At 60.4% G+C, this 24,396-nt stretch overlaps 1 protein-coding gene across 1 annotated transcript; it reads left to right on the plus strand.

Annotated features, from left to right (window-relative positions):
• The first annotated feature begins 647 nt into the window (after window positions 1-647).
• On the plus strand, window positions 648-23,330 carry SYT2 (synaptotagmin 2). Its single transcript, XM_051771691.1, has 9 exons — window positions 648-931; window positions 15,431-15,613; window positions 15,756-15,925; window positions 17,298-17,414; window positions 17,627-17,794; window positions 17,957-18,124; window positions 18,554-18,671; window positions 19,849-19,982; window positions 20,650-23,330. Exons 2-9 carry the CDS (start codon window positions 15,448-15,450, stop codon window positions 20,854-20,856), a joined length of 1,248 nt encoding a protein of 415 aa, XP_051627651.1. The 5' UTR covers window positions 648-931; window positions 15,431-15,447; the 3' UTR covers window positions 20,857-23,330.
• Window positions 23,331-24,396: the final 1,066 nt, after the last annotated feature.

A 24,396-nucleotide genomic window follows, 5' to 3' on the forward strand; every position in this document is an offset into this window, starting at 1 on the left:
GATGTGGGGGAGGCACGGTGAGGGTGCCACCATCACCCCTCCCTCCTGTGGCCACAGCAGGGACCTGATTGGGGTGGCATGTCCCTGTGGTGACCATGGCAGTGGTGGGTGACCAGTGGGTGGTGATCAGGGCAAGGTCACTGGTGAGAGGGGACCAGTGTGGTGTGACCAGTGTGAGGTGACTGGTGTGAAGTGATTGATAAGGGGTGCCCAGTGTGAGGTGGCAGGTGTGAGGTCACCCCAGTGAGTGGTGTTCGGTGCTGGTGCCCAGTATTAGTGCCTGGTATGAGGTGTCTGACCTGAGGTGCCTGATGTGAAGTGCCCTGGTGTGGTGCTGCTGCCCCGTGTGACCTGACCCCAGTGAGGGATGCCCGGTGTCTTATGTGCAGTGCTGGTGCACAGTGTGAGGTGTCCCCGAGGAAGGGTGCCCGCTGCCTGTGTATGGTGTGAGGTGCCAAGTGGCAGTCCCTGGTGTCAGGACCTGATGTCGGTGCTGGTGCTGCGTGTGAGGTGACCTCGATAAGGTGTGCCCGGTGCTGAGTGACTCCAGTGAGGAGTGCCCGGTGCGAGGTGCCTGCTGTCGGTGCCCGCTGTTGGCGCCTGGTATGAGGTGCCCGGTGGGAGGTGACCCCGATGGGAAGGTACCCGGTGCCGGGAGCCCCACGGGCGGTGCCGCTCCCCCGCGACCCCCGATCCGCCCCCCGTGGGTGGGCGGGGCGTGTGGGCGGGGCGTGGGCGGGGCCTTCGGGGGTGGGCGGAGCCTCGCGGAGCCGCCGCACGCGAGCCCGGGGGGGCCGGAGCTGCCGCAGCGCCGCGCAGGTCCCGCCGCCCGCCCCGCACCGCCCGCACCGCACCGGCCGCTCCTGTCCCCTCCCGCAGACACCGCACCGACCGCAGACCCCGCACCGCTCCCGCCCCGCCGCCCCGGCTGGTAAGTGCCCGCCCGCACTCCCGCCGAAGTTTCTCCGGTGCCGCAGCGGGCTCTGCAGGACGGGGCCGCCCGGGCTCCCGCCGAGCCCCTTTCGGCACCCGAGGTGCGATCGTCCCCCGGTGGGGTGGGATGGAGTGCGCGCGGGTGACCCGCCATGTCCCGGTGCCAGGTGCGGGGCGGGGAACGGCGCTTTCCCCGGGAAACCCTCCGGGGACACGGGTCCCAGCGCTGCCCAGCGCCCCCGGGGCTGCCCGTGGGAAGCTGCGCCCCGAAGGCAGCTGGAGACAGAGCCTGGTGGGATGAAGAGGGGGGCGACCAGTGGTGCACGGGGCTGCGGAACTGGAAGGGGGGCACTCAGGGGCGTGGGACCCTCCCGAGGACGTGGGATCCTCGGGGGTGCCGCGCCGAGCACTCAGCCGGGTCAAAAGTGCCCTCTGGGTGCTGCGGGATGCTCCAGCTTCGCATCCCTGCAGTTGCCCGACCGTGGGTGCCCTTGGGGTGCTGGCCCCGGGGGGTGGTGGGGGGCGCAGAGCTGTCCCCGCTGCATTGCAGGGAACCACCCTGATGCTGGGAACTCGTGGGAGCGGCGTGGCCCCAGCCATGGGCGGCCCCAAGCCCCACTGCACTGGCGGCTTCTCCGTAGCGGCCTGGCCAGGAGCCAGCTCCAGCCAGACCCTTCTCCGGCTGGATTCCCCCGCCATGGCTACACCAAGCTCCGGGATCCTCCTGCCCTCCCGCGCTGTCCGGGTGCCGTCGGGGTGCAGTGGTGTGGAGGGGCTCAGTCCGGAACCGGGGGTGTCACACTGGGGTGCCACAGCCCTTGCTGTGCTCAGCACCTGGCTGCTCCCCTCAGCCTAGTTTTAAAGAGTGATCCCGAAGGAGCTCTCTCTGCAAATTGCGCAGGGGACAGGCAGCCTTGCAAGGTGACTGTGGCATGGGAAGAGGGGGACACGCGTCTGTGTCACCCATCTCTTCATGGTCCCCAACTGTACCAATCGCTCTGTCTCTTCACGGTCGCTCCTCGGCGCAGTGCTCTCCTGTCCTCCGGGTGAGAGTGGCCGGGATGCTGTTGTCACCCACCGCGGGATGTCCCCCAGTGTGTGCTGTTACCCACTGCAGGGTGTCCGGCAGCCCAGCCCTCCTGCGCTGTGGAGCTGCAGGGCGCTGCAGGACTCCCCGCCGGCTCCTCTGCTGCAGCAAAACTTCAGTCCTGAGCGAGGGCTGGTGCGTGAGGTGCTGCTGCAGCGGTGTTACTCCTGCCGAGCGGCAGCGCAGCCACCGGCAGGAGTCTCCAGCCTGCTGCATTATTCCTCGCTCGCACAGTGCCTCGGCCGTAGGCTGCCGGGGGCTGCCGGACTCCCGGGGCACCCGGGGGCACCCCCGGGGCATCCCCGAGGCTCTGAGCCTTTGCTGCGCTTGGCTCCTTTTGGCCGCATGGTTTTGGTGGGAGGAAGCGTGGCTGGCGGTGGTCTGTGTGCCAGGGGAGTGAGGGGCACCGGGGAGGTGATGCATCCAAGGTCACTGAGGCCAGCAGTGGCAGCGGGACATCACCTGTACTGCGCGGGAACAGCACAATCCAGCAAAACACCCCACTGTCCCTAAACCCCAAATACCTCTTTGTGCGATGCCCTGTCCCCTTCTTGCATCTGGTGTAGTGCAGGAAGGGGTCTGACCTTGCTCGATCCCCTGGCATCTTGCTCGGCCTCCCGTGGTGAACGCCACTGCCCCGCTTGCCGGGAGTCTGCCCGAAGCCCCGGTGCCCCCGATTCTGCAGGGCGAGGACGCGTCCCTCGCTGCCTGTCGGCCCGGCGATGGCAGCGGCAGTGAGCCAGCACGGGCTGCACTGCATCGCCTCGGGCAACCCGCTCGGCAACACGCTGCCCTCAGCGCCCGGGGCCACGGAGGAGGGAGGACACACACATATATTCATATAAACCCTTATATGATACATGGATATATATTATATGTATTTGGTCGAGGAGGGGGCTTCCAAAACGGCGTTGCTCACCCGCAGCCGTGCCCGTGGGCAGTGGAATGGCACAGCCGTGGCATTTGTTGCCAACTGCTCCTGCAGGAGCTGCCTCCTGCTCCGTGAGCCCTGGGGGTGGCTCAAACCAAAGGCCGTCCAAGTGAGTTGGGACTCCCGCTCAGCCCGAGGGGTGGGAGCAGGTCCCTTCTCCAGCTCACCATGGTTTTGGCAAAGCCCCAGCTCCAGGAGCCGGATGACTGCGGCTTCTCGTTATGACTGGAGTTTCTCCTTCCCCGGGCTGCGCAGAGAGCTGTGAGCTGGCAGCCGTGATGTCGTCCAGCAGGATCAATGCCCAAGCATACAGACGGCACCCAGTGTCCGCTGGTTTTCAGATCCTCTGGTTTTTAATTTCCTATCCCCAGCAGTGCAGCTCGGCACAGTGCCTGGCCATGCTCCTCCTCAGCCGGGTGGCCACCGGCACCTGCCCTGTGCCAGTATCTGGAGCTGCTGGTAAGTGCAATTGGCAAAATGCTTTTGCCCTTGGCTGTGGTTGGCCTTTCCCTCCTGGATGAACACCCGTCTGTTCCCCAGTTTGTCCCCCCTCGGCGGCTGCCCTCGGCTCAGCTCCTACCAGAGCCCACGTTCCCCAAAGTGCCCTTTGATTATTAGCTCTAATAATTGTGTTATCGCATCGACTGAAGTGTTTCAGATGCCAAAGCTAATTTGGCTTTTCACGCCTTCCTTCATCAGTAATGGGATTTTGATAACATCACGCATCCAAAAATATTGGATAAAGTCAGCATAATTCCCAATTTATTAATTAAACTGTAAATCAGGCAGCGTGCGGCTGTAATCTTGAATACCCCGAACAGGTGTGATCCTGCAGCTGGGGATGGTGCTGGCCCATCCCTGACAGCCCTGGGGTGTGGGATCCTGGTGTCTCCCCCTGAGTTTGGGGGCTGTCACATCCCAGTGGGGCCACCCACTCCATTGTTCCCTGTGTGACAGAAGTCAAGGGATGTTTCATCAGCTGTGGTGTTTGGAGGAGGAACTGTGGTGCCTCTGAATTTTGCTGCTGGTCAGACAGTGGGGTGGAGGCTGGCAGAGCTCCCTGTCCCCCCAGGGTGGCTCTGGTTGTGCTTGGTGCTTTGGGAGGGATGACTGCAGCCAGCTCTGGCAGCGCATGTGGCAAATTCCTGCTCTCCAGATCTGCTCCCGCTCTCCTGCCCAGGCGGTTGTCTGACTGTTGCTCCAAACCCATCCTGTTGTTCATCTATGAGCCCACAAGCCTGGAAGGGGCTCCTGGCACCGCCAGGGGTTCTTCTACTTGTGCATCTTAAGGAAATCTGGTGTGTTTTAATTAATCTGGGTGTTTTATGCTCCCCAGCTCTTCCCAGCCCTGCATGGGTGCATCAGGTGTGGGCTCAGGGCTGGTGTATCCCTGGGGATGTGAGGAGGCTGGGAGCAAAGCAGGTGTTTCAGCATGAGTGGGTGCTGGGGGCTATGATGGGGCACATCCAAACCCTGAACCCATCTGAGCCTGTGCTGAACTGGAGAACTGGAGGTGGGCTGGGGGGACTGTCCTGCTGCCAGGGACCTGGGAAGCTGCTCCGGTGCCAGGCTGAAGCCACAGAGATGCATGGATGTCTGTGGGCAGCAGGATGCCCAAAATATGCTAGAATAGTTTGGGGTCAGCAGAGCTGATTCAGCAGCCGATGCTCCGGCAGTGCTTCTGTGGGCTGAGGAATCCCTGAGCCCCGTGAGCCTCACGTGGAGCCTTGGAACAATTCCACCAGAACACCACGGAGCTGGGACCAGCCTCTGGACTGCTCAGCACCAGCCCAGGGAGGCACCTCCCACTTTCTCCTGCAGGACACAGAGTATCCCCAGGGACTCACTGGGATGGAGGGCTGCTGGGACTGAGGATCCCCAAGTGGCACCACAGCTCCCATCAGCCTCGAGCACTGGATTCAAGGAGGAAAGCAACCCCAAGTTTCAGTGCTGTGCATGGATTTGCGAGCACATGGATTCCCTGTGGGCTCTGTTGCTGTCTTGCTCTGCTCCCAGCGGAGTCCCAGGGTTTTCTCCTGGGACTGAGGCATGGCAGGGCAGGGTTAGTGCCTGGGGTGAAGGTGCCAGTGTGTGCCCACTGCTGTCCACACACCAGCCTGGTGCCACTAGAGTAGCCTGGCACAGCCTCTGCTCGGTGCTGCAGTGTGTGGCTGTGACAGCTTGGCCACAGCTCTGTGCCATGGGAGAGCCTGACAGAGACCTCCCTGTGGGGTGGGGTGGGCCTGGCCATGGGGGACCCTTGGAAGGTGGAAGGAATGGTGGCTACCAACACCAGTTCAGGAACTGGGCTGCTTTGCAGCTGGACTCTCCAGGTTATTCTAGGGGAGAAACACCCTTCCCTAGGATGTGCCAGTGGAGCAGCTCCTCTGTGCAACCCTGAAAGTGTGTGCCATTGTACCTGTGCCTCCAAAACACTTGGAAGGATGCACAGGGATGCAGCTTGGAGGGGCTGGGGAGGCCAGCCCCTGGGGGACCCTGCCATGGTGTCTAGGGGCTGTGCCCATCACCCTGGCTGGGCTCCTGGCTCTCCTGGTGGAATCTGCACAAAGTTTATTCATGGGAGTCAGTCCTGTGTTCTGGCCTTGGTGGGACTTCATGCCATAACAAAATGCCCTTGCCTGGAGTGGTCCTGTGTCCCCTATGATCCCATCACTGTCCCTCCTCCATCCCCTTTTTCACCCCCAGTGCCACACGAGTGGGTGGTCCCAGGGACACAGAGCTGTACTCTGCCTCTGGGGCTCTCCTGCCTTGGAGCTGGGCAAGCAGCACCAGCATTGCTCCCACAGGCAGCCAGTCCCTGGAGACTGAGCCCAGGCTGGCAGGGAGGAGGGGGATCCTGGGTGATGAGCATCGCTGGGGGTTCCCCAGGGCCGGGAGCTGGTTTTCTGGATTCTAACACCATCCCATCACCACCTCATGCTTGGCTGGGTGCTGTGGAGATCTTCCTGGAGCCTCCCCACTGGAAATGGCCCCTCGTGGCTTGTGTCTGCTCATTTGGCCCCGTCTGTTGAGCTGGGGAGCAGCGCAGTGTGTGTGAGCTCCCTCACTCCCGTCTCCGATCGATCCACTGCGTCTCGGCTCTCGCATAGAGCTGCTTCTGGCTCTTCCCCAGGAGCTGACCTGGCTCATTTTCACTCCCCCTGTGCCCATTGGGAGCCATCACTGTGGCACAGGGCCATGGCTGGGAGAGCCAGCAACGGGGCCGCGGTGCCGGTGCCCACCTGAGCACGCAGGACTCGGTGCTCTTGGCCGTGTGGAGCCTTCAAAGTGCCAGGACAGCTCAGCCCATCACCATCTGGTGCCCTATTTAGCTGCACTGGTGTTGCTGTTGGAGGAAGGCATGGCTGCCGTGGCCTCGCGGTGCTGGGGAACGGGCTGGGTGCTGGCGCTGCCCTACATCTATTTTTTGGGAGGCTTTTTTGGCCATTCGCAGCTCTGTGTGCCAGGGGTGGGCTGCCTGTGCTGGCTGGGGTTGGGGGGAGCCTGGCGGTTTGCTGTGGCAGTGGCCAGTGCCCTGGGGGATGTTCCACATGGAATGCTCTGGTGTCCTTGGGAACAGTTGTTTCCCCACAGCTCAGGGGACCAGAACCCCCAGCTGCCTTTTCTCTGGGTGCCATGGTGGCACATGGCATGTGCCGAAACCTTCTGGATGAAGTGCTAGTTTTGAGTGGTGCCTGCAGCAGCCCCTGCAGGATCTCTGTGGAGTCTTGGAGCAGTGCAGCTGGACTGGGAGACAATGGGAACCTGAAGCTGTAGTGAGGAGGGGGACAAGGTGCTCACTGGCCCCTTCGCTGTTGGCACCAAAGTGTTGGTTGGCAGTGGATGTCACAGCACCTGCCCCGGCTCCTGTGGGAGCCCCGGTACCAGTCCCAGCTCAGCTTTCTCCCGTCCTTCCTTCACTCCTGGACCAGCAGCAGTGCTGGAGGCTGGGGATAGCCAGGGCCTGATCCAGCTAGGATCCAGTGGGCCTGGGGGGAGCAGCACCCCTAGGTGCCAGGCAGGGCTCTGAGTGCTCAGAGCTGGGTCCCCCTCTCTCCTGATGCGGGCCCTGGTGTTGCTGTCACTGGCCTTGTCCCCTGTTTTACCTCAGTGCTGTTCTGATTTTAGAGGCAAAGGTGCAGAAAATCCCTGAGCTGCCTGTCTGGGCACCCTGGCACCGGCGGGTGCCAGCACTGGTACCCATGCAGGGAAGTGTCCCTGGGTAGGGACAAACCTGGTGTCTCCCTGAGTCACAATTCTCTGGGGGGGCACCTGCCATTGTTGAGAGGGACCCTGGTACCTGGTGGGTGCCAGGCTGGGGTGATGCTGTGTAGGGGGAGATGCTCAGGAGAGAGCAGGGCAGGGTGGGATCACCCCTTCCCCAGCCCTGCTGACCTTTATGTGTTCATCCAGTGACAGTCATGGCAGTGCTCAGCACAGTCTTCCAGTAGCAAGCACCGGTGGTTTGGCTTGGGAGCACCAGAAGGCATCAATTTGGATCTCAAATGATGGATGAAGGTCTCCTTTAAGGCTACATTTACTGTTAGACCTCGCTTGGTTTTGCTGTGAGCAACGCAGGTCCTCCCTCATAGGCAAGTGCCGGCTTCGAAACCACCATTATTTTATATTTTTTTATTTTACAAGCTCTCCCCTGTGAGCCCGGGGCTGGATCTCCTTCCTTGAGGCTGGGGGCTATGTGGTGAGGAGCCCTGTGGGGCAGTGAGGCAGGAGCTCATCCCAGGCTGTGCAGTGTCCATCCCCTGTGCATCCCAGTCGGGGCGAGGGTGGGGACTCTGGCTGTGACCCTGTGGGGACATGCAGGGGACACACTTGCCATCAGCTGGGCAGCTCATCCAGTTTTTACAGGAATTGTGTCATTCTCTGTCACAGTGCTCCCCTGGAATTACTCACCTCCCAGGGCAGGGATGGTGGTTGGGGCTGAGCCAGGTGCTGGTGGGTGACGGGGCCATGAGCAGAGCCTGCCATGGCAGGGAGGGACATTGTGGCTGACTCCAGTCCCATCTGGAGATGCTGCTGGAGTCTGCAGGATGGGGAGCAGTACTGGGGCTCCCAGCAAGGTCTGGTGGCTGTCACTGGCCCAGGCAGCAGCAGGGTCCCATCACAGCTCTGAGCAGGGGGAATGCTGAGCTTCAGCCCTGCCTGGGGGTTCCTCCCTCAGGGTGCTGCTCCCCATGCCGTGCCTCAGTTTCCCTCAGTGGGCAGAGGGATCTGTGCCTGAATTTCCCTTGGTGGGTGGGGGGGTCTGGCCAGCAGCACCTGCTGGTACTTGGGTTTGGGGACAGGAGAACGTGTCCCTGTGTGGGCCATGTCTCAGCAGCTCAGGTCCCGTGATGCCACGTGCTACTGGAGCATCCTTGCTCCATCACACTCCTCGCCTGTGCTGCAGCAGCTCCCGTTCCCAGCCCAGTAGGCATACTCTCCCATGAGAAGTATGGAGCTGGGGGAGCAGAGACTCCCCTTGCCCTCAGCAGAGTGAATCAGGATGGGATTGTGGGGGGATCCCAGGGGAGAGTGCTCCCCAAGCTCTGGGGGCTGCCACAGCATCCTGGAGAGCTGTGGATGGAGAGTCTAATCTGGCACCACTGATGCAGCTGCTGTGGGCTCATGCCAGGGCTGGAGAAGGGGAACAAGGATGAGATGTGGGGGTGGCTGGGCTGGGTTGTTGCAGAGCCCCTTTGCACCAAGGTCCTGCAGTGTCTCCCTACCTAGTGCCCCCTACACTCCCTCCTCCCTGATCCCTCAGTCTCCACATGCCTCCACACATCCCTTGCCTGGAATTCTCTTTAATTAAATGACCATTAGAAGCCAAATCATGTTTTTGCCTTAATTAGAGTCTCCTGTCTCACTGCTGTGAGCTGAAACTCTGGCCCAGCACGTCCCCTCCGTGACTGACATCGGATGCGATGGGAGCGCTGGGGGGTCAGTGCCCCCATGAAAGGCCAGAGGGATGCCCTGGCATCGTGCCAGTGGGTCCAGCAGAGATGGGATCTCCTCCTCCAGCCGTTGTCCTGCTGACCCTAGCTCCAAAACACCCGCTGGCATCAAGATCCAGCTGGGGCACTGCCAAATATCTCAGCTGTACCTCGAAATCTCCACTTGCCCCGGGGCTGCGCTGCAGGATCCGGCTCCATAGTTCCCAAACTTCCCACCGGCATTGGAATGGGAGGGGGCTCACCTTGGGACCTGTTTGGGATTTTCATTCCCAGTCGTCCAAGCCTGGCACAGGGCAGTGCAGGTTTTGGGATCAGCTCCCTCAGCCGACATTCCTGGAGATCTGGAGGGTCCCCCCCAGCCCGCCCCGTCTCCATCTCAGCAGGACAACTCAGCTTTGCCGTCCCGCAGTGAGCGAGAACTCCTCTCTCCGGGCCCACGGTGGCAGCCGCCCTTCATTACCTGACGAACTTCCCCCAGATCGGGGTCTCCCTGGGACAATTCAACACTTTGGGCGGGGGGACCGGGGGTTGGGCCCCCCCGTACCCGTCTGCTCGAGCCCAGCCCATGCTCCGTCAGCGCCGGCTGCTGCTAATTGCTGCCTCAGCCTCATTAATCTTCATTTGTTGCTGTTTCTGCCCTCCGTCATCTCCATCGCCTTCCCGGAGGGGAGAGGTTCCAGCTGCCCCCACGGGGGAGCAGGGGGCGTTTTCAGCAGCTGGATTCCCCAAAATCCCCGACCCTGGCGCTGAGCTCGCTTGGTGCTGCCGTGTCTGAGGACATCCTGATCCTTCTGTGCACCCCCAAATTCTCATCCTTGGGTCTGGTCCTTCGCTGATGAGGGTGAACCCCTGTCGATTCCCCCGCACATCTCACTTCTCCCTGCGTGGTCCTCAAAGCCCCCCACCCCAGCGGGTGAATCCACCCCTCTCCATCCACTCCCATCCCACCCGGACAGGGAGCTGATGCCGGGGCAGGGGGTACCCATGATGGGATCACTACTGGGGAAAGCCCAAATCCCCCTTGTTTGGCTTTTCGGATGTGCCGGGTGCTGCGGCAGCACAGGCGGAGGAGCCTCTGGGACGGAGCTTTGCGGGAGGAGGAGGAGGAATGAGGGCTTGGGAAGGGGATTTTCCAGGGCGTCTAAACTGCTTTTCTGGTTACGGGGAATGCCCTGGGGATGGAGGGGGAAGGGATCGCCGGCTCCAGCCTGGGGTTTCCATCTTGCCAGACCTTGGGGTGCTGCCGGCAATGGAATGCGGCAAATGGAATGTGTAAATGGGAGGGGGACCCGCCCACCCCCCAACCTCCATCTCCCCCTGCTCCAGGTGTAAATCAGCGGTGTAGCCAGGGGGGTTTACACCAGGAAGGGGCCAGACCCCACGGGGCTGGTCTGAGCCTCAGTGCAGTTTCTCGGGGTTCAGTATCAGCTTTAACAAAGCTGGGGCGAGTTTGGGGGCTGAGCCTGGAGGGTGGTTCGCTGGATACAGTCCCTGGGGGCTCTGCTGGAATTGGGACCTGGGGGCTCCTTCAAGGCCAGATGTTTGCAGCTTAGGGCACTGCCTGAAGGGGTACAGGGTAACACCCCATGGGGTACAGGGGAGTGTTGGGGTTCTGGGGGCAGTGCAGTGTCAGGACTATGCCTGGAGGGGGCTGGGGTGTTGTGTTAGAGGGTCTGGGAAGCTGCAGGGTGGGGCACAGGGTAATGTCCCATGGGATTTGGGGGGTGCAGGATGAGGCACTGGGGGATGCAGGGGTGTGCATTAGGGGGGAAATGCACTGGGGGGGGGATGGGTTTGGCAGGTTCAGTGTAATGCACCGTGGGGTGCAGGGGCCACATGCTGGGGGGCCCAGAGCAAAGAGGAGCAGGATAAAACTCTGGGGGAACTGGGGTGGTACCTGGGGGGCTGCAGGGTGGAGTGTAATAAAGGTGCATGGGTGATGTGCCATGAGGAGCTCTGCCCACCCTCTGCCCTGTGGGGTCTCCTCAGCGGCTGCCTGGGTGAAGCCCACCCTGTTCTGCTCCATGAGGAGCTCCCAGAGGTTTTGGAGGGGGGTGTGGGGTGGGTCCTACCATTCTCATCAGCATCCTCCATGAGTGCTGCACCCCAGGAAAGAGCTGGGGGGTCTGCAGGAGTCAGCAATGTGGGAGGGGGATCCTTCCCAGCCAGTATTTTTTCTTGAAGCCTTAACCCACGTTCATTCCAGGGCCAAGGGCTGATAGAAATGGTTAATTATAACCCTCATATTTTATTTATGTCCTTAAGACTCTGAGATCTTGGCCAGGGGAGAGGCAGGGAGCAGTGGGGAGTGACGAGGGGCAGCTCCAAACCAGGGAGGAATAAAGAGGAAACGTGAAGCACCGGAGGAACCGCAGCGAACATCCCCTGTGGGGGCGGCCGAGAGGGGTTTGAGGACACAGCGGGGATTTCGGGGGGCCGAGCTCCCTTCCCACCCCCACCGCCGGCCGCTCGGCCCCTTGCCAGCAGCTGCCGCAACTTGCAAAGGGGAAGGGGAAAAAAAAAAAAAAGAGAAATTGCAAAAGGAATAAAAAAAAAAAAAAAGGCAGCGCAGCCAGAGCAGGACTGCAATGCAGTGCCGCAGCCCAGCCGCCGCACGGCCCTCCCGCAGCACGGGGGGCCCGGCAGGGACAGGGGGCTGGGACAGGGAGGAGAGGCTGCGACGGGCCCCCCGCCCGGCATCTGGGAGCAGCTCTGCACCCGCGGCCCAGGGCTTGGGCTGCCCTGCTTGTGCCTGGTGGGGATGGGGGTTGTGACCAAGGACACCCAGTGAGGCGGTGGCACAGTGGGGTCTGGGACCTGGAGTTGAGGGGATGTGCCCAAGGACACACTACTCCACTGCCTGTCCCCTCTGCTCCACTGCCTGCCCTCCCACCCAACGATGGCACCCTGGCTACCCCCGACCCGCCTGGGCTGCCCCCATGGCACTGCCCACACCTGCCCCACGCTGCCCAGCCTGGCCCCCATGCAGGGGGGGGATCAAAGCTTGGCTCCCTCGCTGGGAGGGACAGGATCGGGCCCCTGGCCCCATGGCAAGGGCTGTAGGGTCCAGGGGACTGTAGGGTACTGAGTTGGAAGGGGGGGTGCAACATGGTCTCCATGGGCTTGCTCCCCCAGGCCTCTCCTGTGCCTCAGTTTCTCCCAGTCCTCAGCTCTGCCAGCACCCGGTAAGCACCACAAGGGAGCAATTAGTGATGCTAATTAGCTCCCCAGCTCAAAAACAGCCCCTGCACTGAGGCCTGATGCTGCCTGCAGGCTCCTGAACCCTGGCCAGCACCGCAAAGCCCCCCAAGCCCCCAAAGCAGCACTTCCCTGGTCGAGTGCCTGCACTGCATCTCTGCCCCCAGAGCCCTGTCCCCTCGCGGTTCCCACAAGCACAGAGGCACACAGAGGGTGTGTGTGTGTGTGTGTGTGTGTGTGTGTGTGTGTGTGTGTGTGTGTGTGTGTGTGCAGGCCCTTGCACAGGCTGTGGGCAGTGCCAGGCACACATGAGGATGTGCAGCCCCACGTGCAGGAGCTGGCAGAGCTGGTGACACGAGTGCTGCACGTCCACACAAGCGCTGGCACCCGGACACATCCCTGGGCAGGTGTGCTCACACGTGTGTGCCTGACCATGTGCACACGCCTGTCAGCACTGCCTGTGCACCAGCTTTTACACACACACACACATACACAGGCACAGGCACACGTCCCATGCACAAGCACTTGCACACCCTGTGCACATTTACACACACCCACGTGCACTCATCCTCTGTGCACGCACACTTGCATGCCTGCATACCTTCACAGGCATTTGCATATCCCATGCACACAAGCATGGACATGCTTGCACATACGTTTACACACGTGCACAGACGTGCACACACACACCCCGTGCCCGTGCACTGGCCCTTGCACCTCCATGCCCACACCTACGGGCTCGCACAGGTGCACAGACAGACACCCAGAGCCCTGCACAGGTGCACAGACAGACACCCAGAGCCCTGCTCACATCCCCTCCCGTGCACACGAGTGTGCACACGCGTGGGCTGCAGCCCGTGCCCGGCTGCGGGCGCTGAGCGGGCCCGGCTGTGCCCGTCCCCGGGGACGGCGGCTCTGTGCAGTGGGATGTGAGCGGCATCGCGATCATTGCAGCGTCAGGATTGCAGCGGGGCTGCCGCAGCCCCCCCTGCGCTCGGGGAGCTCCCACCCCCCCCCGGGCAGTGCTGGGCTGGGCGCCCAAGGACTGGGGTACTGGAGGGGGGTCGGTTCATCTGGATGTCACCTCTGCGTGCTGCCCACCTTGTACAGTGTGTTTGGGGGCAGAGGGGGTGCCCTGGGGTGTGTTGTGGGGGGTCCCTCATCCCGTGCTCGCTGGGGGGCTTGCAGGGTTTCTGTGACCTGGACCCCCTGCCCTTTGTCCATGGGTGCAGGGCAGAGCCAGGACCTCCTGCCCCAGACCGGGGGGCAGGATCCAGCACTGGGGGGCTGCCTCCAGCAGCACTGGGCCTCTACATCCCATCTCTCCTCCCACTGACCCTGGTGCACCTGGGCAGTCATGGGGACAAACCCCTCAAGTGATGGGGACAAACCTCTTGTGTTTGATGGGGACAAACCTGGACATGTGTCCAGGTGTCCTCAGCTGCTGGAAGATCTGGGGAGCTCTAGTAGCCCTCAGCATCAATAACCCTCAGTCAGGTTGGGGTTAAATGCAGCAGCTCCCGGTTCATTCTAGGATGTGGGGGATGTGGGGCACCTCCAGCACCCTGCTCCAGCCCCCCAGTGCTGAATTTCAGGGAGCTGCAGCTGCATCGGGGCCAGGGGATGTGATGTGGGTGTCTGCAGCAGTGGCAGCCCCTACACAGGGAGTGAAGGTGGTCATGGCTGAGACATGGGGTGGCAAAGCCTATGCCTGTGGCAGGGACCTTGTCTGGGTGGGAGTCATATAATCAGCTTGTTTTGTCATGTGAAGGGCTGTCTCTCCTTTGTGGGGGATCCCCCAGACCCTCACACCGTATTCTCTGCAGGAGTAGCAGTGCAGAAAGGAGGTGTCTGGGTATGGAGATGCTGGATAAATCAGTGCTTGATTCACCTGAGAGGTGGCTGACTACACGTGGTAGCACCGATTTGAGGTAGGAACACCCCCAGGTCTCTCTGGCTGACTTTTTGAGGTGAGAATGCTCCTTTTCCACTGCTGTAGGAAGGGCAGAGGAGCAGCCAGACCCAGGGGACAGTGCTCTGGGCAAGGAGCCTTCACCGAGTGGGAAGAAGAGATGCAGGGAGTGGGATGCCCCCCATCCCAGAGCTCACCTGCCCCCAGAAACTCTTTCCCAGGTTATCTGTGATCCTGCTGGCTCTTTGCTTACTCCCCTGAAGAGCCTGGTATCCTCCTTAACCCCACCAGCACACTTACTCTCTGGAATTCTTCCTACTCTGGTCTTCCCTTTGTAAGCTGCTTGAGTTGTGCAGGAATTTTGTGGCTGGATCTGGGTTGTGGGGGCACTTTGAGTCTATAGCTGGGGTTGTGGATCCACTTTGGGGTTGAAGCTGGGTTATGGAGGTCAGTCGTGGAGATGTTTTGGGGCTGGAGCTTGGTCAGGGAAGCATGTTGTACCAGGTTTACTTGCAGAAGTCAAAGCCACATTTGCAAGACCATGGGATGGGTGTCCCCATGCTTGGGGGGTGCTCAGACCCCACTGGGCTGGGGAGGGGATGCTCAGCACATTGGGCTATGCTGCAGCTCTGGCAGTGAACTGAACACCTTCTCTGGCCCCATGGGGGAGGGAGCTGCCTCAGGGAGCTCTGCAGGGTTGGGAGCTGGGCAGGAACCTCGAACCACCCAGGGCATGGTACCTATGACATTGTGAAAGGGTCAACTCATCGACCTGCACGCTGAGCCTTCCATGGCTGTGTAGAGCTTGCCCTTCCCTGCTTCCACCCATCCTCAAGATGTGCCCTGCCAAAGCTCCCTGGGGCTGGAAGAAGAGCAGTGTGCTGCTCCTCTCCTGCTCCCAGATTTGGAAGTTCCCACAGGGCCAGAAGCAAGTCCTGAGGGTCCCTCACCAGTGCTGGGTGCCCCATGCCTGGGTCCTGGCCTAAAAGGAAGGATAGGAGGGGCTGGCTTTGTTCAGACTGACCTCACTCATCTCTTCTGGGATGCAACATTCCTCTCCTCATCCCACGGGGTCTCATCAGGAGAACATCCCCCCAGGAGTGTCCCTGATGTCCCTGGGAAGCTCTGAGCTGGCACCATCACTGATGCAATGCTGGGTGATGTTCCCGGTGGCTTTGGAGATGTCAAGGGCCAGGAAACTCAGGGGTCCTCTGGACTTCTTATCACTTGTGAGGGGTCCAGGTGTCTGATCTCTCACAGCCATGGGGTCTGTGCCCCTCCAGCAGAGGATGAGGTGTCCTGCTGCAGCCCTGCTGTCCATGCTGATCCCTGTGCTACTGGGGACGCTACCAGGGCACAGGGAGGAGCAGGGGCAGCAGGAACTGTGTGACCACCGAGGTGATGTTGTGTTTCAGGGAGCCCCTGACCCACCATGACGTTCAAACAGGCGTCTATGATGGCCCCAGAGGCCACGGCCACCACGATGCCCATGAGCACGATGGAGAACTCCACCGAGGCCGGGGGGCCAGGCGAGAGCAAGGAGGACATGTTCACCAAGCTGAGGGACAAGTTCATGAACGAGCTCAACAAGATCCCCCGTGAGTAGCTGCTTCTTTCCCAGGTGCTACCCTCCTGATGGCCCCACCACCGCGCTGGTCCTCGGGCAACAGGTTGGACAAGATTTTGGGGTGGTTGGGAGGGAGCTGCAGGGCTGACCACAACACTGGCTTTTGCCTGCAGTTCCACCCTGGGCCCTCATCGCCATCGCAGTGGTAGCCGGACTCCTCATCCTCACCTGCTGCTTCTGCATCTGCAAGAAGTGCTGCTGCAAGAAGAAGAAGAACAAGAAGGAGAAGGGCAAAGGCATGAAGAATGCCATGAACATGAAGGACATGAAGTCAGGCAACCAGGTGATGTCCCTCTGGGCTGCTTGGCCAACAGTCCCTCCAGATGAGCTATGAACTGTGCTGGGGCACCCGTAGATCAGGCAGCAGATTGGGATAGAGTCACCAGGATGTCTGAAGCCAGGACATGGAGCCACCAGCCACTGGGATGGGACAGTGCAGACAGGAGCCAGGACCTGAGACAGCAGCACTGTCCTCTTTCAGTGCCCACTGGCCCAGATGGGACCAGGCTCGAGCTGTCCTGGACCTGCCAGTGCTTCACACGAATCAGAAAATGTTAAATTAATCCCTTTCTTCTTCCTGCCTCCCTCTGGGTTACCCTCATTTCACTGAGCCTTTAGCCAAGAGGGGAGGGCCACCAGGGCAAAACACCTGCCAGTTTGGGGTCGAGAGGCAGGTGCTGGTACCTGGAGCAGACCTGGGGCTGTCTCCCCATCCTTGGGGCCAGTCTGAGGTGGGCTTTGGTACCTGCAGGCTTGGGGCCACCCCAGCCATTTCCATGGTCTTGACCCAGGGCCATTTAGAGGGGGTGAGAGATTTTGGGTGCCTGTTCCTGCTCTCCAGAGCTGTGTGGGCACCATGAACATGCAGGCAGGGCTGGAGCAGGAGTGGTAGGAGATGTGGGGTGGGATTCCCCAGCAGAGAGCAGGGGCTGTATCCCCTGGGACTCCACAGGGTCATACAAACCCTGACTCCCCCACCCCATGGGTCCCTCAGTGCTCTGTCTAACGTGTCTGTCTTCCCTTGTGGTGCCCTCACCTCCTTCCACCCTGCTGCCCTGGCTGCCTGGTCCCTCCCCATCCTGGGACACCCTCCATGGTAAGTGTCACCATGAGCCTCCTTCTCCATCATGTGCTTCCAGGGTGGGTTGGGGGACCTGTAGACATGTCAGAGAGGAGATAAGGAGCCAGGACTCCCACCCTACAGACCATGGCTTGGAGAGGCAGGAAGAGGGGTGGCTTTTCCTGGGGACAATTAGGGTGTATCTGAGTCTACAAAGCACTGGCTGCAGTGCTTCCCCAAGCACAGGCTGGGGGGTACAGGACCCACTGCCTGCAAGCACCAAACCTCACTCCACTGGAGCCAACCCCTTGTTCTGGTGGTCCGAGGAAGCCCCTCATGCCACCTCGTCTGGACCAACACCGGGGGCTCCCTGGCAGCCACGTGGCTGTGGCAGAGCCAATGCCACCCCCAGATTGCTCTATCAGTGCTTTGTGTCCCCAGCACAGGGGTCTCCTTTCCTCTGACGGGGAGAACCTGGGTGTTGAGATGCCAGTAGGGTTGGGGTGCTGGGGTTCCCAGGGGTGTGGGGACGGGGAGGCTGGGCTGTGACCGTGCTGCTGAGCTGGGCACTGCGGCTGCCACTGCAGGACAACAGGACGACGATGATGCAGAGACGGGTCTGACGGAGGGGGAAGGTGAGGAGGAGGAGAAGGAGCCAGAGAACCTGGGCAAGCTGCAGTTCTCACTGGACTACGATTTCCAGGCCAATCAGGTGATGGAGGGGCTGGGGCTCAGCTGAGGAGTGGGGTTTGCCCAGGGGGATTTTTGAGGGGACAAGTCTCCATGTTGGACCTGGGTGGCATGAGAGGGAAGGAGGAGCTGGGTGCTGTGCCACAGGAAATCCTGCCTTGGGCTGGAGATGAGTGGAGATCTGCAGAGTGTAGCTGGGCTGTCCTAATAAGGACACCCCTCTGCCCCCTCCAGCTGACGGTGGGAATCCTCCAAGCCGCTGAACTGCCAGCTTTGGACATGGGGGGCACCTCAGACCCCTATGTCAAGGTGTTCCTGCTGCCTGACAAGAAGAAAAAGTACGAGACCAAAGTGCAGAAGAAGACGCTCAACCCTGCCTTCAATGAGACCTTCACCTTCAAGGTGAGACCCTTCACCCACAACACAAGACCTTGCCTCCCACTCCCACCCTTCTCACTGACTGTGCTGGTCCCATACGCTGACCCTCACTGCTGGGAGCAGGTGGTCCTGGCTCGGGGTCCTCTGAGCCCGCTGTCAGCCCAGCTGCTGTCCCTGTTTGTGCAGGTGCCCTACCAAGAGCTGGGTGGGAAGACGCTGGTGATGGCCATCTATGACTTTGACCGCTTCTCCAAGCATGACATCATCGGGGAGGTGAAGGTGCCCATGAACACGGTGGACCTGGGCCAGCCCATTGAGGAGTGGCGGGACCTGCAGAGCGGCGAGAAGGAGGAGGTGAGAGCCAGCCCTCAGCCAGCTGAACCTCTTGGTTAGGGGATTTAGATGGGGGTGGCCACGGGGTGAGCTCTGCTTTTGGGACCATCCCACAGCGCTCAGGGTGATGATCATGTGGGGTCCCACTGGGGTGGGACTCATGCCTGTCCTGGCTATGAGTTCTGGGCAGGATCTGCCATCTTGTTCCTCTGAGTAAAAACCTTTTTGTCACAAAAAATGAAGAGTATAAAACATCTTGAGTGCTGTGCTGGGCCTGACCAGCTCCAGACCCAGTGATCAAACCCTTGTGCTGGTGCATGGGGTGCCAGCTTGTGCCTGTATCGAAGGCTGAGCAGGGTTTGGGGGGACCTGCATGTGGGACCATGTCCAAACAGTGCAGTCTGATGCGCTGGCAACGCTTTGATATCCACTCCCTGCTTTCCTTGGCAGCCAGAGAAGCTGGGAGACATCTGCATCTCTCTCCGGTACGTGCCCACGGCTGGGAAGCTCACTGTGTGCATCCTGGAGGCCAAGAACCTGAAGAAGATGGATGTCGGGGGTCTCTCAGGTGAGTGTCACTCAGGGGCAGCCTCCTCCTGCCCCACTGGGGCTCTCAGCACCTTTTGTCAGGAAGGACACTGGGGCCATCAGTCTGGCTGGACTCGGGGAAGCCCCCCCAGTGCCTCCTCCTGCATTGGAGGCAGCCCAAGGTCTGGCTGGAGGGTAAAGGAAGATGGGCATGGGATGAATCCTCCACCCTTAGGAAGGACATTTTGAATTTGGTCTCACACTGTGTCCAGGACCAGGATGCTGCAGGACCTGGGTGGTGAAAATTCTCCTCTGCCATTTTCTCCTGGTCCTGCTCCTCCTTGACCTGTTCCAGGGATCTGAGTTGACAGAATGTTTTTGCTTAAAGAGTCTTCCCAACCCCATCATGGGGCTGAGCTCTGTGCCCAGAGGTCTTCAACTCTTTCCAGACCTGCCTTAACCATGGGAAGAGCAGTCCCTGCATGGCTGGGAGGGTTCAGCTTTATTGTGGGGTGTCCTACTCCAAAAACATGGGTGACAGATGCCACCTGACAGGCCAGCTGTCACTCCACTGTCTCCAGTCCTCCTACAAGAGGGCCCTCAGCACAGAATCACAGAATTAATGTTGGAAAAGACCTCCAAAATCGTTGGGTCCAACCTGTGACCAATCCCCAGTTTTTCAACCATCCCAGAGCACTGAGTGCCATGTCCAGTTGTTCCTTGGACACCTCCTTGGATGGTGACTCCACCACCTCTTTGGGCAGTCCATTCCAATGCTTGACAACCTTTTCAGTGAAGAAATTCTTCCTGACATCCAACCTGAACCTCCCCTGTTGCAGCTGGAGGCCATTTCTCCCTGGCTAGTTACCTGGGAGCAGAACCCCCCAGCTCCACCATCCTGTCAGGGAGTTGTAGAGAGCAAAAGTGTCCCTTTTGAGCTTCCTTTTCTCCAGGCTGAACCTCCCCAGCTCTCTCAGTCATTCCTCATCTGACTGACTTTCCAGACCCTCCCCCAGCTCTGTTGCATGCAGAAATGCCCCATCCCTCGTCCAGTTGCTCCCACAAATCCTCTCCAGCCCAGCTATTTTGACTTTGGTCCCCATCAACAAACCCCAGAGCTCATGGACATCTCTACCTCATTCTGGGCTGAGATGCCTCTTGGCTGATGGTGCTCCCTGGGCATCTCATCCCTGGCTGATGCCCCCCCTGACCCCCAGATCCCTACGTGAAGATCCACCTGCTGCAGAATGGCAAGAGGTTGAAGAAGAAGAAGACCACAGTCAAGAAGAAGACCCTGAACCCTTACTTCAATGAGTCCTTCAGCTTTGAGATCCCCTTTGAGCAGATACAGGTTTGCCTGATGACTCCCCTGGGAGGCAGAAAAGGGGGAGGGTGATGGGAGATGTCCTGCAGCTGCCTGAGCCCATTTCCCAGCATTCTCACCAACCTGAGTGGCTCCTGCTGAGCTCCTGGTCCCTGAGATAGACCCAGTCCCATCCTGGGCCTGGACTGATGCTGAGAGCAGCTGGTGCAGGGGCAGAGTTGGGAGGCTGGGCAGCACCTATGGGAGATGCAACCCCAACAGAGACAACAGCTGGAACAGGGCTTTCCTCTGCTCCTGCTCCTACAGTGCTCACCCCAGGCATAACAAGGACCCCCCAGTGCTCCTAAAGACATGTTGGACCACTGGCCAGTGCCTTCTGCCCCTCCATGTCCTGCCCAAGCCCCCGCACTTGCCCCTTGCCCTGGCCCAGTAGCCCACAGCTCTTACCCAGCTCCTTCACCACACCTTGGTGACCTTTCCCAGGTGAGTTAGGTCAGGATGAGCTGGGTCCCCACTGTGGCTCTGCAGCCCTGGGCTCCTTGGGAATGATGTGCAGGAAGCAGAGAGGGGGCCCTGCCCCAAAATGGGCCACTGCAGGGCTCAGCCTTGGGGGATCCCTGCGGCACCCTGAGACCACAGAGCCATCACGGTGCCGTGCCTTTCCACCCTCTAAAGAAGGTTTTTCCTCCTGTAGAAAGTGCAAGTGGTAATCACGGTGCTGGACTATGACAAGCTGGGGAAGAACGAAGCCATCGGCAAGATCTTCACGGGCTTCAACTCCACCGGCACAGAGCTGCGGCACTGGTCCGACATGCTGGCCAACCCCCGGCGGCCCATCGCCCAGTGGCACTCGCTGAAGCCAGAGGAAGAAGTAGATGCAGCTCTGGGGAAGAACAAATAGGCGGCTCTGGCGGCCGGCGCGGCACTCGGACAGTCGGCGCGGCCCAGAGCTTCTGATACCTCGGTTCTGCAACCTCCCGTCTTGGTTTTTTTGTTCTGTTTTAAGCTGAAACGCCCTTTGATGGCTCTGGAAGGGTTTCCAGGCAGTCCCAATAGCTTCCAGGGGAAGAGGTTAAAGACACGGATGGTTCTTTTCGTTCTTCAGCATCGCTCCCTCTGTGCTGCATGTCCCGCCGCCTCCGCTCGCCATCCCTTCCCAGTCCAAAGCCACCGGCGTGCCTGGGACCTTCCCCGGCAGCCACGTCACCAGCCTGCAGCACTGCTGCTGTCATCCTTCCCTTGGGATCACGTGGGGAACCATGGAGGTGATACCGGAGACTGACGGTGTGGAATGACTAGACCCACTGTGCTTGCTCGGGTCATGGTCAGCTGTAGGACAGCAAAACAGTGGAGAAGACCCTCTGGAAAGATCCAGGTGCCTCCCCCTGGTCTTCCCCAGGGATGGCTGAATGCCCTTGGTCAGCTCCAGGTTTGGCTTCTCTGGGGAGAGGTTTGCAGGGGATCCTCTCTGTGGCTGGTGTGGTGGTGGGGTGCTGAGCCCCTGGTGTTGCAACTGGAGCTGTGGGGGCCTGTCTGAGCCCTGGGAGCCCTGGGGGGGCTGCTCTGAGGAGACATGTGGATGTGGATGCACCATCAGTGCATCAATCACCACCATCTCCATTGTGTCCCCGGGGCCAAGCAAGGGCAGTGCTGGGTGAAATCTGTAGGTCAAGATGCTTCCACAAGGCAGGTTTATGCTGAGAGGTCTCCAAATGTGGTGAGGGCAGAACCCCAGAGCAGTGCCAGGTGCCTCCCCAAAGCCCATCCATCGTGTGTCACCAGGGCTCAGACTCACTGGGGGCACCCCGACACAGCCTGGGGGCAGCTGGGGGGGCTTTGGGGAGCTCCAACCCCACCACTGCAGCCCACCTGATGTAGACGACGAGAGCGAGCCCAGGGCCAAAAAGGGACCAAAACCTCTGACCCCCACAAGCTGCTACTCCCCACCAGGCCACTGGCTGCCAAATCTACTCCATCCTGCTCCCTTCAGGGTGTTTAAGCCATATCTGTGTCCCTGACAGTGGGCAAGAGCTTCTCCAGACCACCTCTCCCACTGTCACACCAAGCCCCTGAGCTGGAAAGCCAACACTGTTCCCTGCAGCTGGGAGAGGATCCAGCAGCCCTGCCCAGTTCAGCCCAGTCTGTACTGGAGCTCTGACATGAGCCGGTGTCCCCATCCCAGCTTTGACTCCCCGTCAGCCTCACACTCACAGCTCCACTTGGCTCCCCTGGACTCGGTTTTGGGGGTTCTGCCACAGTGCAGCAGTGAAGGGCATTGCTGCAACAGAGCTGAGCCCTGGGGACGCCCCAGCACTGGGGCTGCTGCTCTGGGGGTCCAATGTCTGGGCTGGGACCTTGGTGCAGTGTGTCCTGTCTGGGGACAAAGTGCCAAAACTGAGCTCAGCCCAGCAGTGTTGGAGACTTCAGCAGCTCCCACAGCTCCCAGTTCCGAAAGGGCATCCTGGCCCTGGCTGGAGGTGGGGAGATGATGGGAAATTTGGTGGCAGCCACATCTCAGGGGTTTCAGATGGACACAGGGATCAGCCCTTGCCCCTAGAGGGACGTGCAGCTCTGGGACGGTTCCCCAGGGAAGGATGGCTCCATCCTTAGGAGCTTTGGGCTCAGGTAACCAAGCTGCATGGGGGGGGATGTTGGATGGGGACCTCCAACGACCACCTCCACCACCACCATGGCTGCGCTTGGCTCATGCCCTGGTGAAAGTGGCACTAGGGTCACACCACGTTTGAAGGGGTCATCAAGCAAGTGGTCCCACAAGGCCATCTCCAGCTTTAATAAGTCCCTTTTCCTAATCAATGTGTCAGCGTCAGCAAATGGGTCTTGCCCTGCTCCTGTAGCCAAAGGGAGAAGAAGTCTCGGGATGCTTTTAATTAAAGGGGGAGTTGAGAGGGTGAGGATGCCCCACGGCGAGGAGCACTAGCTGGATTCAGTCTCACTTTGGGGTCCATCCAGCCACTGGTTGGGGTGGGGGTTTGCCTTACACGGAAATGGGTTAAAAAAGAAGAAATTGGAAAGAGCACTGAAATCCTCCTGTTGGCAGTCAGAGAGAGTGCACAGCCCTGCAGCCTCCCCTGGGGAGCAGGTGGAGTTGTGCACACCTGTACACGTACACACCTATACACCTGCACAGCTGTACACACCTGTACACACCTGTACCCCTGCACCCCCTCCTGTGCACCCCCATCCACACCCCTCCACCCCCACACCCCACCCGCACCCCCAGACCTGCCAGGGTCTCACCAGGAGCAGAGATCCCACCTGGCTGGTTTCCATTCAGACTCTCCAAGCCTTGGGGGGTGGGAGGGGGGGGAGGGGGAAGACTGTGACTTTAATACATAATTTAATTTATTTTTTTTTTTAATAAAAAGGGGAAAACCAACCAACGTATTGAAGCCATCTGCGCTGCCTCTGACCCCCCTCCCCCCCCCCCCCCCTTAGCTATGTGTAGGTAAAATATATGGAGACATAGCTGTAAATACCACGAGCAGTGCATGTGATGCAGCCACGTAGCAGTAGCAGCATGGCCCCAGCCCGGCGCTGCCACCGCCCCGGCACCGCCGTCCCCACCTCGGCCTCCAGCGAGGGAGGACACGGCGACCAAGGGAACTCATCGCTCCAGAGCTCTCCACCGCCCTGGTTATTTCCCCCCCCCCCCTCAATAAAACGAACCCCCCCAATAAAATCATGTAAAAGAAGAAAATAATGCCAAGAAGCAAAAGCATGCCAAGCCCGGCCCGCCAGCGGAGCCGTCACCGACGCAGCCCGTGACATCCACGTGTGTCTTGTTCCTGTGCCTCGTCGCGTTTGTCCCATGGCCGGGTAGCGGCAACATCGTGGCTTCCGTGTCCTGTGTGGCGTTGGTTCATCTCACCGTCAGAGCAACTTTAGAAGCCATATAAGAGCGCGGCGCGCCGGGGGCGGCCCGCGGCGAGCCGTGACCTCCTTCCCCCCATGTGTCCACCGTCCCCCTGGTTTCGTGGGGCTCAGGCTGCCAGGATGAGCATCGGCCGCTGCCTCGGTGGCCACAGATGCCGCTGCCACACCGGGCGAGGGCCCGGGGCAGCGCTGGGCACAGACGCCGGGGCCGACCTGCCGGGGGCATTTCTGTGATGGGAAAGCTGGTGGTGGAAATGCTTTTCGGAGCAATTTGGGTTCTATCTGCCACGTCCAGTCAGGTGGTTTCTGTTTTTGGGGATGAGAGCTGGCATTCCCCTCTCCTGGCTGCCCCGCGGAGCAAACCCAGCTGTGCCACAGAGATGCTCCCGGGGTTAAAAGGAAGAGAAGCCGCGAGTCTTGGCAACAGGCTCCGCTTTCTTTTCCTTTTTCCCCCCTCAAACTGGAAGGGAGTAGCCAGCTCCTCCGGGAGTCGCAGGCTCGGCCGTTCCCGGCCCCCCAGTGCCGGCCCCGCTCTGCCCCGGCCCGG

This window comes from Manacus candei, unplaced genomic scaffold (genome assembly GCF_025592945.1).
Source record: "Manacus candei isolate 608988 ecotype Guabito, Panama unplaced genomic scaffold, ASM2559294v1 h1tg000139l, whole genome shotgun sequence".
Classification (NCBI taxonomy): Eukaryota; Metazoa; Chordata; class Aves; order Passeriformes; family Pipridae; genus Manacus; species Manacus candei.